General features: G+C 42.5%; 3 protein-coding genes across 3 annotated transcripts in view; 2 read left to right on the top strand and 1 right to left on the bottom strand.

Annotated features, from left to right (window-relative positions):
- napba (N-ethylmaleimide-sensitive factor attachment protein, beta a) overlaps positions 1-3,743 on the top strand; it is a 7,924-nt gene extending 4,181 nt beyond the window's left edge. The window contains exons 4-10 of the mRNA XM_023393491.2: positions 612-658; positions 781-858; positions 1,015-1,070; positions 1,329-1,413; positions 1,769-1,873; positions 1,981-2,049; positions 2,569-3,743. Of these exons, the coding sequence (XP_023249259.1) occupies positions 612-658; positions 781-858; positions 1,015-1,070; positions 1,329-1,413; positions 1,769-1,873; positions 1,981-2,049; positions 2,569-2,721 (593 nt within the window). The 3' untranslated portion in view covers positions 2,722-3,743. The remainder of the gene's footprint in view (positions 1-611; positions 659-780; positions 859-1,014; positions 1,071-1,328; positions 1,414-1,768; positions 1,874-1,980; positions 2,050-2,568) is intronic.
- A 1,580-nt stretch (positions 3,744-5,323) lies between these two features.
- Positions 5,324-13,258, top strand: cdc5l (CDC5 cell division cycle 5-like (S. pombe)). Its single transcript, XM_023393513.2, has 19 exons — positions 5,324-5,538; positions 6,719-6,822; positions 7,097-7,258; positions 7,377-7,504; positions 7,693-7,792; positions 7,955-8,081; positions 8,221-8,312; positions 8,611-8,755; positions 8,891-9,082; positions 9,335-9,483; positions 9,588-9,759; positions 10,055-10,219; positions 10,336-10,416; positions 10,622-10,873; positions 10,986-11,093; positions 11,667-11,756; positions 11,852-11,983; positions 12,265-12,345; positions 12,838-13,258. Exons 1-19 carry the CDS (start codon positions 5,494-5,496, stop codon positions 12,949-12,951), a joined length of 2,439 nt encoding a protein of 812 aa, XP_023249281.1. The 5' UTR covers positions 5,324-5,493; the 3' UTR covers positions 12,952-13,258.
- Positions 13,259-13,324: 66 nt separating this feature from the next.
- The window catches only part of supt3h (SPT3 homolog, SAGA and STAGA complex component), a 6,662-nt gene continuing 2,486 nt past the window's right edge, over positions 13,325-17,500 (bottom strand). Inside the window, exons 3-12 of the mRNA XM_023393500.2 lie at positions 16,776-16,860; positions 16,155-16,241; positions 15,946-16,042; positions 15,684-15,853; positions 15,513-15,588; positions 14,776-14,888; positions 14,595-14,699; positions 14,338-14,466; positions 13,834-13,923; positions 13,325-13,449 (exon numbers count right to left, since the gene is read on the bottom strand). Coding sequence (XP_023249268.1) covers positions 13,408-13,449; positions 13,834-13,923; positions 14,338-14,466; positions 14,595-14,699; positions 14,776-14,888; positions 15,513-15,588; positions 15,684-15,853; positions 15,946-16,042; positions 16,155-16,241; positions 16,776-16,860 — 994 coding nt within the window. The 3' untranslated portion in view covers positions 13,325-13,407. The remainder of the gene's footprint in view (positions 13,450-13,833; positions 13,924-14,337; positions 14,467-14,594; positions 14,700-14,775; positions 14,889-15,512; positions 15,589-15,683; positions 15,854-15,945; positions 16,043-16,154; positions 16,242-16,775; positions 16,861-17,500) is intronic.

Raw genomic sequence — 17,500 nt, 5'->3', positions numbered from 1 at the left:
ACACAGAATAAACGGTGGAAGAAAATCTCTGACATTTGGTAAATTTAGTCGATATTGTCTCATCGACCCACTGATATATGGAAAGTATTGTTTTGCTAATCAACTTAAGTGCCTGCCTGTCGCCGTGGTGATTGCTGCTTCGTCATCCCTCCTCATCTGTGGGAGGTTTATCCATCAGGTTATTGATTTTTTGATCTGTTTTTATTTTGAGCCTCTGAGACGTCAACAAATCAATGCAGCCAATAAACATACAGTCAGTGAAACCACAAATGCTACGTCCGTGTCGTCCTTCACGATACGAGACTCTGGCGTGAGTCACGTGGTGAAAGGGGGGAAGCCTCGACAGAGCCAGGACCCAGAGGTGGCTTTGTTGGAAGATTAAAATGGGTCGTTCGGTTGCTCTAGGAAAATTGATATCTAGGTTATGTTGCAACAGCCCTCCTGCTTCGCTGTGGGGAGCTTAATAAAACACTGTGGGTTAGCGGGTTAGTACTCACAGGGGGACGAAAAGTGGAAGTGAAGATTTTTAATTTGACTCGGAGGCTTTTTTATCTTCAGTTTCCTTGTAATTGTAACATCCCTCCTTTACCTTCTTATCTGTCTGTTTCCAGAGGCCATCAACTGTCTAAATCAGGCCATTGACATCTACACTGACATGGTAAGCTCCGCCTCGGCCACCGACCTGACGGCCTCTGACTGTCACTCTTATCTTTGAGTAAAACCCTGTGTGTGTGTGTGTGTTTGTGTGTGTGTGTGTGTGTGTTTGTGTGTCGATCCCAGGGTCGTTTCACCATCGCAGCCAAACATCACATCACTATAGCAGAGATTTATGAAGCTGAGCTGGTCGATATTGAGAAGGTAAAGTGAGAGATTTATGTCATTTTATTTTTTTTTGCACTTAAAATTTGATTTTTGAAACGTTTATAGTTGGCATATACTTCATTACACTCTTCTGTGTGTGTGTGTGTGTGTGTGTGTGTGTGTGTGTGTGTGTGTGTGTGTGTGTGTTTTCAGGCCATTGCCCACTACGAGCAGGCAGCAGATTACTACAAGGGAGAAGAATCTAACAGGTAAATAAACTGAATATTTAACTGAGGCTAAACTAACACAATGTAAAACACACACATTCATAAATAGAGCTGGAACAATTAGTAGATAAATTAATCAGTTTATCGACATTAATCAGAAACTGTTTTGATTCGAAAAATGTCAAATACTTGATGGTTTCAGCTTCTCAAGTGTGTGAATTTTTCACGGCGGCGGTGAAGACAGAGATGGAAACAGTAGCTCTGCAAACATCAGCCTTTCTTTGTTTGTGTGTGTTTCAGCTCGGCCAACAAATGTCTCCTGAAGGTCGGACACTACAGCGCTCAGCTGGAGCAGTACCAGAAAGCTATCGAGATCTATGAACAGGTAACAGCTGAGCACATGCGACCAGCACAGTGCCCCCCCCCTCCCCTCAGTAAACGTTTCTTTTGTCAATATAATATTCAGTTATTGTCGCAGCTGCTGATGTTGATGCAACTGTCTGGTCATTTTGGAGATTGTAGTTTGTGATGTGGATGCATTTGGTTCCAGTGTGTGAAGTTTATATTTATATATATATATATATAACAGCTAAAGGCACATGTGAAACAAACAGCTAAAACATGTACACGCACAATACTGTAATAAACCTCACGTGTAATTCATCACATATCACGTTTAAACCACTCATAGTGATCACATGAGGTTTACAGGTGTAATCCAGTGTGTGTGTGTGTTTCAGGTTGCTATGAACACCATGGACAACCCTTTGTTGAAGTACAATGCTAAAGAGTATTTCTTCAAGGCCTCACTGTGTCACTTCATAGTGGACGAACTGAACGCCAAGGTAACATACATGCATACTGACGCACACACATACATCCGTATACATCAGCGAGTGTGTGGAGTTTAGCTGTGACTGAATACTAACACTTGTACGCTCGTGTGTTTCAGTTGGCCATTGAGAAGTATGAGGAGATGTTTCCAGCCTTCTCAGACTCAAGAGAGCTCAAACTGTTAAAGGTAAATGTATTTTTAACCAGGCTCCAGGGATTTAGCTTTTAGCTCACAGCACTGCTACAGCCTCACAGAGCTGTTAGCGTGGCTGTGGACTTCATTTTTTCCCTAATATTTTGTAAAGATAAACACATTCAGATTTGCACCTCAGTGAATTCAGACAGGATTTAGATTTGCAAAAATATTTACAAAGCATTTTATCATGTCACAAAAAGATGATTCCATCTTTCTTTCTTTTTTTTTGCATAACTTCAGAGTGTGCATGAATATTGTGTGAAATATTTATTGCTGCAGTTTTAGAAATGTTTGTGTATATAAAACTAGAGGTTACAAAGTGATTTACAAGTGAAAAAGTATTCATAGTAAATGAAATTAAATGGGTCCTTAATGGGTTCTGAATAAGGTTATAGAAGCAGCTTAGAATAAATATTTTCTAGGTCATTTGCCTCTTCTAAGAATTTTGTCTCACATATTCACTCTTCTTCTCTTGGTAGTAAAGTCGTCTTTACGCTTTGTTTGCAACAGAAACTCCTAGAAGCCCACGAGGAGCAGAACAGCGAGGCGTTCACGGAGGCGGTGAAGGAGTTCGACTCAGTGTCCCGTCTGGACCAGTGGTTGACCACGATGCTGCTCCGCATCAAAAAGACCATCCAGGGAGACGCTGGGGACCTGAAATAGACACATTTGGATAGAGGGGAGAAAAGGGAGGGAGACAGGGGGATAGTGGGAAAAGAGGGTGGTAAAGAGAGATGAAAGATCAGGGTACAGGGGGGGTTTAATTAAATCGAAGGAAAGGAGAATGATGGGGAGGGAAACGTGTTTTAGTGGGAAAGGAGAGTTTAAGACAAAGAGGCAGAAAAATAAAAGGGGGGGGTTTAAGGGAGGGAGGGTGGGACAGAGGCAGTTTACAGTTGTAGATATCAGTCTGCATGTGACCCCCAACAAGCTAAGCATCACCTTCAAACCACCTTTAGATGACCCCCGTGTCCCCCGTCCTACAGTATTGCTCTCGTAACACTGGACAGAAACGTACTGAAGAGTGGGAAGGAACAAAGAGTGTGTGTGTGTGTGTGTGTGTGTGTGTGTGTGTGTGTGTGTGTGTGTGTGTGTATGTGTGTGTGCGTGTGCGTGTGTGCGCGCACTGCAGTAAGGTGAATTATACAATTTGATGGGAGAGTGTGCAACTTATATGAGATTTAAGGATATATGTTATTGTAAAGGGATAATAATGTTATTTATGAGATTCTTGGTATTTATTGTCAATACTGAAAATATTATTTATTGTTTATTATGGTGCTCAGTGTTACGATTTGTCTTAATATCTTAGGTATTAGCCCCTCTGCTCTCCTCTTTTTTTCCCCCTTTACTTCTTCTCTTCATCTGTTCTTCCTCCTTCTCCTCTTCCTCTGTCTCCCGTCGTCCTCTCCCCACCCCCACGCCCCGTCAAGTCAGTGAAATCACCCATCGTGACTGGTTGGTTCTTTGTGTTCGGGGCCAGCGGCTGGTCGGTGCAGTTTGCCACCAGCGCTAACTTCCCCGTCACTGCCTTGTTTGTGCATGTCTGTTGTCATGTTGATGTAAGTGTTCTCCGTGTCGTGCTAATGTGTGAAGAACATACATGTAGCCTGGTATCATTTGTGTGGAATCAGTAAATATGTACCTCAGATACCGAGTTGAAATAAAAACACCATCGCTCCAGATATCTGACTGATCACTGGTGTTTTTGGGCGCAGAACGTGGATATACTCACGTTAAAAGGATGAAATCAGATAATAGGAGGCCATATTGTCATGCTTGCAGCAGTAAATGTGCATAAAATCAGTGTTTAGAAAAAAAATCAATCTAATTTAGCAGTACTGCCTTTCAGTGTATAATGTATATTTCATCATTTGCTAATTTAAAGAAGGCTCAGACGTCTGTTTAAAATATATATTTAAATATCCCCTAATGTAGCCCTACACATCAATATAAATTTAGAGTGTCTTAATTTCATACTTTAATTTTATTCACTTTAAAAGCTGAGGGTACAAGCTACTTAAATACAACTTAAATAAATTGATTAAACTCTCTTGATTAATCTTTTTTTTTTGCAATGAAAGGCTAACGAGTGTAAACAACATTTAAAGCTATAGTCTTTTTTCTCAGAGGATCCCGCTCAGTTGTTTTATCCCTTTAAATGAATTAATCATGCACATTTAATATGCTGTCTGATGGTCTTTGGGTAATGTAAGTGGGGGCTGAGGGAGTCCTCTACTCTAGGGCCTGGTGGTGAACTTTTAACCTTGCTGCAGAGCAGAGCACAGCAACAACTACAGTGTAAAATCGTGGTTAAATAAAAACTGTGATTGCTCAGGTATGTTGTGCTCCTGAGCTCGTGACAGCACGTGAAGAGCTAACGTCCTGATGTGTTAGCTCTTCAAGTCATATAGCAGATTTATTAGCAAGTGCAAGTATATTCCACAACCACAAGAGGGTGCACTTTCATTAACAATGAGGTTGAACAATAGGTCCTGATGAGTGAATATTACATAATTCTGTAATTAAACAAACAGCACGAATAATGACCTTAGGCTATATATATATATATATATATATATATATATATATATATATATATATATATATATATAAATGATATGTATTCTGTATATTATTCCCAGTATACTAACATACGCATCAGACTATCAGTGGCAAGTGGCAATTAAATAACTTTATAATAAATTAAGTGATATGGCACCTGGTTGTAAAGGCTTGTCTTACAATCCCTAGCATATTACATTACTACACTATTACTTACTAATGTTGCATTATTTGTTTTGATTTTTATCTTCATTTGTGAATTGAATTTATTTGATTTTATTGATCTAGTCACTTCAAAATTGGGTGAATACCAAGCGACAGAGAATGTTGGAATATGTATCTTGTTTGGTAAATTTACAGTTGTAGCTTTCTGTATTTGTATTTTTTTTTTTTTAAACTGGAAAACAAAGCACTTATTAGGATTTTAATATGTGCTGGTGTTACGCAGAAGTTTGTTTACCCTTCAGATAATGTCTCTAGTACCGCCTCCTCCTGCGGTTGTGGTTACGACTTACATCAGGTTATGGTTAGACGTCGGAGCTAAATGGTTGTGTCAAGTTTAAAAACGACTGGTTGGAGACAGGGATGGGCTAAACTTAGTAATGAAAAACACTAATCGCACTGGGCGCATATTTCGTTGTAACACCTGTAACATAATACCCACAATACATTTCGGCAGCTCCGTCGTATTCTGCGACACAAGTTTCCGGCGTAGTGCACGTTCGTTACTCCGTCGCAGTGTCTGGCTGTCGTTGTCTCTTAGTTTTTGTTTGTATTGGGGAAACTATTTAACGCCACTTGTCTTCACAGGAGGTTGAGAATCAGTTATAACATTTCTACTGCAGGAAGAGAGCGCAACCAGCCGCCAAAATGCCGCGTATTATGATAAAAGGAGGCGTCTGGCGCAACACTGAGGTACGTGTTTACATGGCTAGCTGCGTTAGTTCGATGCTAACCAGCTATAGTAAACCTATGGGTCGTAGTTAGCATCAAGCTAGCTGCTAACTTAGCTCGCTTAGCAAGTTTGGTTCATTGGCTGTGCTGCAAACTGTGTCAAAACAGTTTGCTTACTGTTTCTGTGAAGTTGTGTACACCGTACCGGATACAGACACGGGGCTGATCCAGAAGTATCTGTAGTTAATCAGCTGTGTTTACAATGTTTGAGCCGAAGCTTGATTGCCAACCTGGCGAAGCGGGTAAATGCCCAGGGCCCCCAGATACCACAGGGTTACTGCACTGGGTCAATAGAATTTGATTGACTGCAAATGTATCGGAAATCGGAGCCTCTGAAATTCAATTTCAACTGTCGCATCCTTAAATGGACTCTGTCTCTGAATCTAATTTTAATATGGCAGCCGTTTTATATTTATATTGATTTAGATCATTTGTTGTAATTTCAAAATCGAAGCCTTTGATGTCATATGTAGAAATAAACAAGTTGTCAGTGCAATGCAATTCTTAGTTTACTGTCTCCACATCCTGATGCCATCACATCCACAAAAACACACACTCACACACAGGCATACATTCTGAGAAAAAGTTTGTGCAATATGTCAAAAAGAATATCTGTTGTGGGCATTGAGCAAGGAAAGTTGAGGTGTTGTTAACACAGAAAAAGTAAGGCGAGTTTGTATTGTTTCATCATATGAGAACTGTAAGGCTACAACCAATACTTATTTTCATTGTCAAAAGTGGATAAAATGTCAGAAAATAGTGAAAAATTTCCATCATTATTCCCTGAAGCCCCAGTTAACATATTCTAACTGCTTTTATTGGCTGGCCTGCTGTCAACAATATATAAATGTTGAGTTTGCTATCATAGAAAACTGGAAAACTAGCAAATATTAACATTTTAGAAGCTTGCAACAGTACATTTTTGGCACTTTTTCCTATAAACATCAATTCATTTTCTGTCACTCAACTAATCGTCGAACTAATAATTTGAGCTCTGGTGGATTTCTGGGTCCTGCAGAAATAATAAAAGTGACATGTAGAGTGGGGGTAAGTCTGGACTTGGAAACAAATCTTTGCTTGTAAAGATTATACTCATGGATTTTTTTTGTCTCTCTCTTTTCTAATCTGTCCATTTATCCAGGATGAGATCCTCAAGGCAGCGGTGATGAAATATGGGAAAAACCAGTGGTCTCGTATCGCCTCCCTGCTGCACCGCAAGTCTGCCAAACAGTGTAAAGCCAGATGGTGAGTCTGATACAGAAACATGAGATGGCAGTCACAGTAATTGTACCACAGACGTTTTCTAAACCCTACTTGTATTCAGTTTTCATGGTAGTAGAAGTCGTCTTTAGTAACAGTCCTACACTTGTGAACAGCAATTTTAATTCTGATGTCTGTGATTGTTCCTGATGTTGTTCATCTTCTCTCCGTATATAGTTCTGCTGCTGTGCGAAAGAGATCAATCAGATTATCTGGTTAATAAGGGGGGGATATACTTTGGATTTGTGTCTGCCCGCAGGTACGAGTGGTTGGACCCCAGCATCAAGAAGACAGAATGGTCCAGAGAAGAGGAGGAGAAGCTGCTTCACTTGGCCAAGCTGATGCCCACTCAGTGGAGGACCATCGCTCCTATCATAGGACGCACTGCTGCCCAGTGTCTGGAGCACTACGAATACCTGCTGTATGGCACTATATGACCTGACGCACATTTATACAGCAGCACTTTATAGTGTTCTGTTAAAACTGTTTGGAATTGTTATTGATTCACAATTAATATATGTTTGTGTGTGTGTGCTCAGAGACAAGGCAGCACAAAGAGACAATGAGGAGGAAGTGGGTGACGACCCCAGGAAGTTAAAACCAGGAGAGATCGACCCTAATCCTGAAACTAAACCTGCCAGACCCGACCCTGTGGATATGGACGAAGGTGCAGTAACATACCCAATACTGACAATGATGTAATGATGAGGTTGTCCAGAAACTTTTATTTGAATGTTCTGATTCAAGTGACAGAATTTTCTCCCCGATCCTTAGAATATTTACTTGTTAGTACTTATATTTACATTTATTCACTTATCGCCTTTTCTCCACTTCTGTCCATCACACTCTCTGTAGATGAGTTGGAGATGCTGTCAGAGGCCCGGGCTCGACTGGCCAACACCCAGGGCAAGAAAGCCAAGAGGAAGGCCAGAGAGAAACAGCTGGAAGAAGCCAGGTTAGACTGAGTTCATACGCACACAAACACACACTTTGACAGGATTTCTTTTTGTTTGTTTGTTCTAAGATACTTTCTGAGGTTTTTTTCTTGCTTATACAGCCGCTAACATTCTGTAAAAGTAGTTATAATTGACTGTCTGTAATTCACATCCCGCTGCAGACGGTTGGCTGCTCTGCAGAAGCGCAGGGAGCTGAGAGCAGCAGGAATCGATGTTCAGAAGAAGAGGAAGAAGAAGAGAGGAGTGGATTACAACGCTGAAATCCCCTTTGAGAAGAAACCTGCACAGGTAACTAGAGCTGGGAAATGGTTCAATATTATCGAATATTACTCATTGTGTTTGTTGTTTAATTGAACAGAATCCACAATATCAGCATCGACGTGACTGTTTTCAGCTACAGTATTAATTGTTGCCTTTTAATTGTAAGGGTTTCTATGACACCAGCATGGAGCAGTACAACGCTCTGGAGCCAAACTTCAAACGACTCAGACAGCAGCACCTGGACGGAGAGCTGCGCAAGTCAGTAACATTACTCACTGCGTCTTATACACACACACACACACACACACACACACACACACACACACACACACACACACACACACACACACAGTTTGTTTGACATGGGAACACACACAAAAGGCTTCATACAAAAGAACAGTAAATACACAGATACAACAGCCTCTACTCTGCAACTTCATATACACAAATATAATATTAAACATGAAACACAAACACTTATATAACATGATTGACGCACAGTGTACGCTGTATAAATGTATGTTCCTCTTTCATAAACCGTGTTGTTCGTGTGTAGTGAGCGTGAGGAGAGGGACAGAAAGAAAGATAAACAGAAGATAAAGAAGAAGAAAGAGAGCGATCTGCCGTCTGCCATCCTCCAAACCAGCGGAGTGGCCGAGTTCACCAAGAAACGCTCCAAACTGGTTTTGCCTGCGCCACAGGTAACTGTGTATACTTTAATTTTAATGTTTGATAAATCTCTCAGACCGATGTAGATGGTTCAAACCTGTCCTGTTTTAATGCGCTCAGTATTCTCTCTTACCAGATGCTGTATTTTTATTTCTGTTTTTTCACAGATCAGTGACGCTGAGTTGGAGGAAGTCGTCAAGTTGGGTGTCGCCAGTGAGGTCGCCCGTCAAGCCGCTGAGGAGAGCGAAAGCGGCAACTCGGCCTCGTCCACCCTCCTGTCAGAGTACAGCGTCACCAACACCATGACAACAGGACTACGTACCCCCCGCACCCCTGCTGCCCAGGACAGGATACTACAGGTAACAACACCTGGACACCATAAACACACACACACTCTGAATAAGGGATGCCCCGATCAGCAGATCTTCATTAAAAATATGTGATCAGTAGAACAGAATTAATTCTAGTCACCAATCACCTTAAAACTGATCACCTGTGGTTAATACTCTGAGCACTTTCTGTTCATCATGCACCGTCGTCATCCAGATCTCTGGATGGTATTCGCCTTTCTCTGTCACATGTTCACAATTCGTGTGTGTCTGTATTTTCAGGAAGCCCAGAACCTGATGGCTCTGACCAACATCGACACTCCCCTGAAGGGAGGCCTCAACACTCCGCTGCACGAGAGCGACTTCAGTGGAGTGACGCCTCAGCGCCAGCAGATACAGACACCCAACACTGTTCTCAGCACACCATTCAGGTCAACGACACTTTCACCTGCTCTCATATAACACCATGCGTTTAAATGACAAACCCGGCCGTACTGAAAATGCTAACATTCATGGTCACGTCGTCTGTCAACAGAACTCCCGGACCAGGTCAGGGGTCAGAGAGCATGACCCCTCAAGCCGGAGGAGTGATGACACCGCGTGGGGCCGCGACCCCAGGTTTGACCCCTGGCCGTACACCCCTGAGAGACAAACTGAATATTAACAGTGAGGAGCAACTGACTGACCCTGCGTACGCCAAACACATGGTAAACACACACTCATCATACACATGTGAGACTGTCAATACAAAACATCAATATAAGTTTTCTGATGCCAGATAGTCAGAAGTAAATGTAACCAGCCAAAACCATGAAATCATATATTTAAACAAAAAATTAAATATTACAAAAGAAGGCACTGTCTAATACGGGTTTTGTGGTTTGTAATTATAGTTTATTCACTTTGAAATGTGCAAAATTAAGAGTAATTAATAAGGTAAGTAATGAACAGGTCTGTGAATTAACTGCAAACTTACTGTTGTCTTTTCTTCTCCACGCACAGCAAAGGGAAAGCCTGCAGCAGCTGAGGCAGGGACTGATGTCACTTCCTGTTCCTAAGAACGATTTTGAGATTGTTCTCCCAGAAAACGCAGAGAAAGAACTCGAGGAAACAGAAACGGACACCGGGTTCGTGGAGGACTCGGCCGACATAGAGGCGCGCAAGCAGGTGTGTACACAGATACGCAGATATATATACACAGAACACGTCGTATCACTTCAGAGTTTTGAAGACAAATTTACGCTCTTGTTTCGCTCTTGTTTTGTTGTCTTGTCTTGTGTCAGGCTGTACGGGAGGCAGAAAGAGAGAAGGAGCTGAAGCTGCGACACACTGCTGTTCAGAGGAGTCTCCCCAGACCTACTGAGGTAACACATTTTGTGACATTGTGAAGTTTATATTTCCCAGTGGAGCACATCCACTTGGTCTAATTAACTTTTGTTGTATAATTGTTTTTGTGTTGGAACAACGTGACTCTTTTCCTCCAGGTGGATGATGTATATATTCATGTTATTGCACATTAGAGCTTTCATTTGTTTCAGCAAATCAGTTTGTCGACATCCGTCTCTGCAGGTAAACGAGTCCGTCCTCCGTCCCGCCTCCATAGAGCCGCTCCCTGACCTCCAGCTGGCCGAGGAGCTGATCAAACAGGAGATGATCACCATGCTGCACCACGACTGCCTGCACCACCCGTCGGCCAACGCCGCCAACCAGCTGCAGCGCGGCAAAAGCAGAGGCCCCACCTCCACATCTAACAACGCGTCGCACATATCTTACCTGGAAACACACCCCTACAAGCCGATCAGCACAGAGGAGATGGAGCAGGTAACGCACATACGAATCGACTGATGTTTTGCATGTGTGGCACTGTGACAGTGGAAGGTTTTTTGATATCAGTATAACCAGTCGTGTACCTCTGCGGCTCGTTAATAAACAGGCTAAAGCAATGCTGGCAGCGGAAATGGAGGTGGTGAAGACAGGAATGGGCCACGGTGACCTCAGCATGGAGGCCTACAGCCAGGTGTGGGAGGAATGCTACGGACAGGTAAGCATCCCTCTGTCCCTCAGTAAAATGTCAAAGGCTGAATCCAAACGGTCAGATTTTATGGGCTCGTTCCAGGGAAGTGTGTGACTGCTCAGGTCTGTTCAAATCCGCAGTTTGAAGACATTTGTTTTTTGTTTTTCATTTATTGATGTCGTAAAGTTTCTTTTTGCACTTACAGAAAATGAACATGCTGAATGAGCTGGCTTTGTAATAATCTGTAGGTTGACATTATATTGTGTTTGGCAGCTCACGTAAAAGGATAATTTTACTGCACATTCCAGATCTGCTGTGAGAAGCAGCTGACCTGCACATGTTGCCAATATCAGTGCCATTAAGAACCATTCAGAAAAATACTTTTCCCTAGAGGGTCAGTGGTCCCTCGCAGACTTGACGGGATGATGTCACTGTACACACGACAGTCTGCACGTCCTGAAGGTGGACACTTGGATTCCGCCAGGGAGAATCTTTAACTCTTTAAAGATGGACTGCCTTTAACCACTTTCCTCTTCACATGAAACCAACCGTTGGTCCGTAGCTGTTTATTCATCAGTCTCTCTCTCTCTCTTTCTGCAGGTGTTATATCTACCTGGTCAGAACAGATACACCCGAGCTAACCTGGCATCAAAGAAAGATCGTATCGAAAGCCTGGAGAAAAAACTAGACGTGAGAACCCACAGAGATGCGAAAACACCTGTTCAAACTCATCCTGAAATCAATCACTGAACAGCTCTGAGGTCTGTGTACGTGTCTCCCTGCAGGTGAACCGTGGTCACATGACAGCGGAGGCCAGGAGAGCGGCCAAGCTGGAGAAGAAGCTCAAAATCCTGCTGGGAGGGTTTCAGTCCAGAGCGCTGGGGCTCCTGAAGCAGCACAATGAACTCTGGGAACAGGTGCTGAACACTGCAGGGACTCGCTTCCTTATTCATTCTTCAGTCTCAGTTTAAATTTAGTTCATATCCATATTTTTCTGTCAGAAGATGGTGAAGTTTGTCTCAGTTTCTTATTCCTGAAGAATTTGCTGAAAGATGCAGCAGTTTAATGTGGAAAAACCGATGATGGATGATCAGTGTTTGACTAGTTTGTAGCCAGTTCCCCTGCAGGCTGTGAATTATTGTGGCGACTGTTGCACTGTAACAACAACACTGATGTTATGCTTTGTGTTGTCCACCAGGTGGAGCAGGCAGCCACAGAGCTCCAGACCTTCACTCAGCTGAAGAAACAGGAAGATACGGCCATTCCCAGGAGACAAGAGGTAACACATTCAAGATACTCACACGTTACTGAACGAGCGAATCGTCACTTGGTGTCATTCCCAGCATCCTTCACTCTGATCACATTAATGTATTGACCAGGAAAAGTTTACAGTATTCTAGTGCTGAAGTCAATTAATGATTAATCATTACACCTGTTGGTTCTAACTTTTCAAATGTGATATCTGCAGGTCTTAAAGTCTTAAATGTAATTTACAAAGGTGTTAAGTGTTTTCTCCAGCCTGTTATTGGTACTCAGGTTTTTTTTTAATTATAATTATTAATAAACTGGCTGGAAAATCTCCAGTTACATTTCACATGTACTTTTTAAAGTTTCATTTTTAACAGGTTAATCCAGTCATCTATTTTCTGCTGCTATTGATCTGTAGCTTGGTAGAGTTACATGTGTGGAAGATCAAATATCGTTCAAACCGTCAGAAGATTAACACGTGTCTGATCTCATACACAATCTAATTATCGCCATCTCTGCTCAGGGTCTGCGGGAGGACGTGGAGAGGCAGATGGAGAGAGAGCGAGAGCTCCAGCAGAGATACGGAGAGTTGCTGATGGAGAGGGAGTCGCTGATCAACAGCGCTCAGAAATACTGAGCAACACACACGCTAATCACACACACGCTAATCACACACACACACACACGCTACACACACTCAAATCCTCCTCATGGAGACACGGATATCAAGCGAACAGCAGCTCTGAGGAACACAAAGGTTTCCGAGTCGACGTACTAAACCCTTCTATCATTTTTCAATTATTCAATTATTGCGGCATTTCCAGAGATAAGCCCCGCCTCCATGTGCTCATGTTGCTATGATGTCACACGCTGAGTTTTGAGCATGCTCAGTAGTCCCTTGTGTTTCTGTATTAGTGACCAATAAAGTTTCTTTTCAACAATGACCTTGCAGTAAGTATTTCCGTGGAGTAAATGTTACACAAGTGCAATCTGGTATCCTTTAGCAAAGCTATGTATAAACTCTTTATTGCAGCAACAAAAAAAAATACATTTACAGATGTGTGAAAGAATGTGTTTGATAATGTCATAACGCTCAGCAGGCGAGGAAGGCCATCCCACTCCTCCGGTACGCACTCTGAGAGAAAGAGAGAAGGAATTCACACCGTCACATACGTCGTTTCATAAGAGTTTAGGTTCTTTTCTTCAGGTCTACAGTGTGTTATTGGAACATTTACTGTCCCTATACTGTACTGACAAAATCCACAGTCCAAGGTCTGTAAATACTTTGGAAGATACCATGTTCATATTCAGCTAAACTTTGGACAGAGTGAGGACTGTTATGTGACTCCCTCAGGATCACGTCACAGTCAGCATGGAGAGGAGGAATAATTACAGTAACACTTAGCAAACATATGGCATCTGAGTGTTGTATTTAGAGACTATACGTTAAGAAAAAGATATAATATGCTATATAGGTGCTATCCTGATCAGTGTACTGTTAAAGGCTGTGTGTACGTACCGTGTGTCTGTAGTTGTATCTTCTAATAGCCTCTCTGATGTGACAGGGCTGGATGGCTCCGCTGGGAGGTTCCACTGCAGCCGGACAGCTCTGAAACACACGACACTGTATTCATTCACACGAGACGGGCCGTCGCCGCCTTTGCCTCTGTGCACAAGTGGAGAAGTCGTCCGCTTTTTTTAAAGAAGTTTAATGCAAACGACACATGGTGGGGATTTACTATCTCTCAAGCAGAAATATATTCCTGGTTGTGTGAAGGAGGCGTTTCGATCATCATGCAGGGGCAGAACATTGGGTGTCCCATCGTCCTCACATTAGAATGAAAATATTGTAAATGACTGAATGTAAAACGTGTCATAATCTGGGGCTATAACGACGGCGGAGCTTTTTACAGGAGTCATTTCAAAGTAATCTTAATCTCTCATGTTTTCATCTGGGAACAGGGAAAACTGGTCACTATTATAATTGTCTAAAAACAAGAAGTATTGCACAGAGCGCACACACCTTTTTGCGCTTCCTCTGTCTCGCTCGGCCGTCTAGACTGCCGTTACCCTGTGGGAGGGGCTTTGATGAGTGGGAAGAGCCCGGTGTGGAGGGGGGCGTGGCCTCAGGTGAGTCTGGATCTTTCTTTACCTGACGGAGAGAGAAAGACGGAGGACGGATGTTACTGGAGACGTAACCACAGGCTCCAGAACCCTGGTATAAGTGATTGAAAATTACATGGTACAGGTGTGTGTGTGTGTGTGTGTGTGTGTGTGTACCTCAGTGTGTGTGTTGTAGTGGATGTAACTGGCAGAGATCACATGACTGATGGGATTGGTCTTGGCCATCATTTCCTGCTTTACCAACAGAGACAAATCCACAATCTGGAGAAGGAAAAGGAGACATCAAAGAGTTTGACACGAGAGAGAATTGACGCGATAACGTAAGACGCCACGTTACCTGGGCAACAGTCTCATAGGCCAGGTATGACAGGATCTCCATGGCGATGCTGTTGGGTTTCAGCTCCAAACTGCTGCAGTCCAGCCAGTCCCGAAACTTTGAGGCTTTCTTAGCTGGAACCGCGTTTACACACAGACACAACATTCTGCATTTATGTATAACTTTTCTAGTCGAAGCGCTTTACACACATTACACATTCATAGCTCCGTGTAGTTTTGGTAGTATTTATAAAATGCTACCCTAAGGACTGGGTCATGGGACTTCAGAGGGTCTTAGATGTTTCAAGTGAAATAAAGAATCATAAATGTCCAGCAGAGCCATAAAGTACAATATTATTCTGTGTACTTTCATCTTTTAATGTGACATTTTACGCCACATAAAGTTCACTGGGTTTAGTGCTGAAGCAAATAGTGGATTAATCAATTAGTCTTCGCTCCTATTTATTTATTACTGGAAACTGACTGTTTCAGACTGATTTGGGAAACTGTGACGGGTATTTCCCACGATTTTCTGACATTTTATAAACTAAACAATCAATTAATTAATAATCAACAGATTAAATCAATGATAAAATTCTGCTCGAAAGAGGTTCGACATTTAGTATAAAGTATATAGAAATTACAGGGTTTGGAACGACACACATCAGTCCTTCAGGAACCATACAAACTTAATGTCTTTGGTTTTACCAGCTTCATTAAAACGGTTTATTAGACTAAATAATTTGATTCAAATCTTACCGAAGCTGAGCTGTCGACTCTCACAGAACTCGGAGTACTGAGCCTGGTCCATATTTCGAGTCTGACGCTCTAAACGCTGAAGATACAAAGACAAAAGGACACACACAGTAAATAATCAACACTTTCTGTAAAAATAAATAAATAAATTCTACAGTCAAATCAGCGTCTGACCTCCAACCTCTCCTGTTTGACGGGATCTACTTCTTGTCGCTCGGCTAATGACAGGAGTTCTCCAGTCTGATCCATCCACGCCAGGAAGTCGTGAGCCAATCGCTGCCTTCGATGGTTACCGCCGGCGACGCCGCCCGCGGTACCCGGAGCACCTTGAGCACCCCACCTGTCTGCAAACGCACAGGATGAATAAAACCGACCCAACTGTTTCTCCAGGTAACAGTGATCACGGGTCGTACAGAACGTGTGAGAGCGGTTGTACCCGTTTCTTGTGGCGTCTCTTCGTCCTCTAGAGTTTTGAGTAGCTTCGATTTATAATCTCTAAACTGGAGATACTTCAATAACCTCGCCACCTTCCTCTGAAATGGACATGGAGGGAGACAGAAAGAGAGAGGGGGATTTCATTCATTTTTAAAGCTACAACTCAAATACTCAATTTAATACATTTTTCAACACATTTTTTTTGAGCACCTTGTCCCTCCTCATCAGGAACAGGATGTCCTCGGCAGAAATGACCCTTGAACCACGAAGAGCGGCGCCCTCGCAGGCCTGATGCAGCTGATAAATGAACCAATCACATGAGACGAATTAGCATCACGGAGCGTTAGTTACATTAATGTGTGTGTCATTCCAAGGTTCAGGAATAAGGGGATAATGTGGCCGCTCGGAGACACACAGATGTTTAACTGCTTTCATGCTTCTGACTCAAGATTTTGAAATCAACTTTATCACAATGACAAGAAACAAGAAAATCCTGTTGAAGGTCTTGACTTTCTTTTTTCAGTCGATGCGACATTGAAGCGATGAGACGAGGCAGACGAAGTTATCCATCTACTGTGTCATGTAAATACAATATATATCTTACATATCTAGTTCTAATTTTGCCATAAAAATAATCACAAAAATCTTTCAAAGTGTGTCGGTAATTCACAAACAGAACTATGGAGGACCAGAGACTTCAGAGGAGAAGTATTAAAGCATTTCCTTAATTTCATATTTTAATAGAAATTGAAAATAGGAATTGTAAAAAGAATTTATACATTCCCGGACCGCTCATCATCACCATTACGTCTGTGTACAAGAGTATGTTACCATAGTAATGAGCTGTGTGTGTACGATGTCCTCCACCAGAGCCGCCGTCTCGTGCAGAGGCCTGCGAGCGTCTCCCAGAGCGAACCTGGAAAAAACACAGAGACACGAAACAATAATGTACTGAGAGTAAAGTAGAAACAAGCTGATTTTCAAGTGAATCATCTGAAACCGTGAACCACAGCCAAACTGCTGCAAGAGATAATGAGCTGCTTACTGTTGTAAGTCGTAGCTCAACGAGTGTTTATATTCGCGTTTTTTGTCAGCATCAGTGGCGCTAACTGCTCACAACTTTATATTCTATTATATGGCTGCTCGTCTAGGTATCATATAAGATTTGGTTTATTTTACATCTGTAGCGCTCAGGTTGAATTCATGAACATAAAGTCTGTCTCACCAATAATCTGCATCTCTAACACTTTATCACGTCGCATCTCAAGTAAGAAAACTCATGAGGCAAAACATTAAACGAATAAAAAACAGAGCTCCCAAATGTGTGTCTCTGTCCGTCTCATACACACACACTGAGGTCGACAGTCCGCACACACTTTGACCACAATTTGGTCAAACCTCAATTTGCATCCAGACAAGCCACTTCCACGACGGCAGCAGAACCTAAAGCCACATCCTGAAGCTCTTTCCTTTTCTCATTTCTTCTCCTCCCCTCTGTCTTTCCATCTATTCTCTCTCTCCGACACATACAAACACCTGACAGTCCCCCCCCCCCC

Source organism: Seriola lalandi, unplaced genomic scaffold, assembly GCF_002814215.2.
Source record: "Seriola lalandi dorsalis isolate HSWRI2012SDOR001 ecotype SW California unplaced genomic scaffold, Sedor1 jcf7180002054937, whole genome shotgun sequence".
Taxonomy (NCBI): Eukaryota; Metazoa; Chordata; class Actinopteri; order Carangiformes; family Carangidae; genus Seriola; species Seriola lalandi.
Note: the sequence above shows the minus strand (reverse complement) of the source record. Positions and strands in the feature narration are given on the sequence as shown.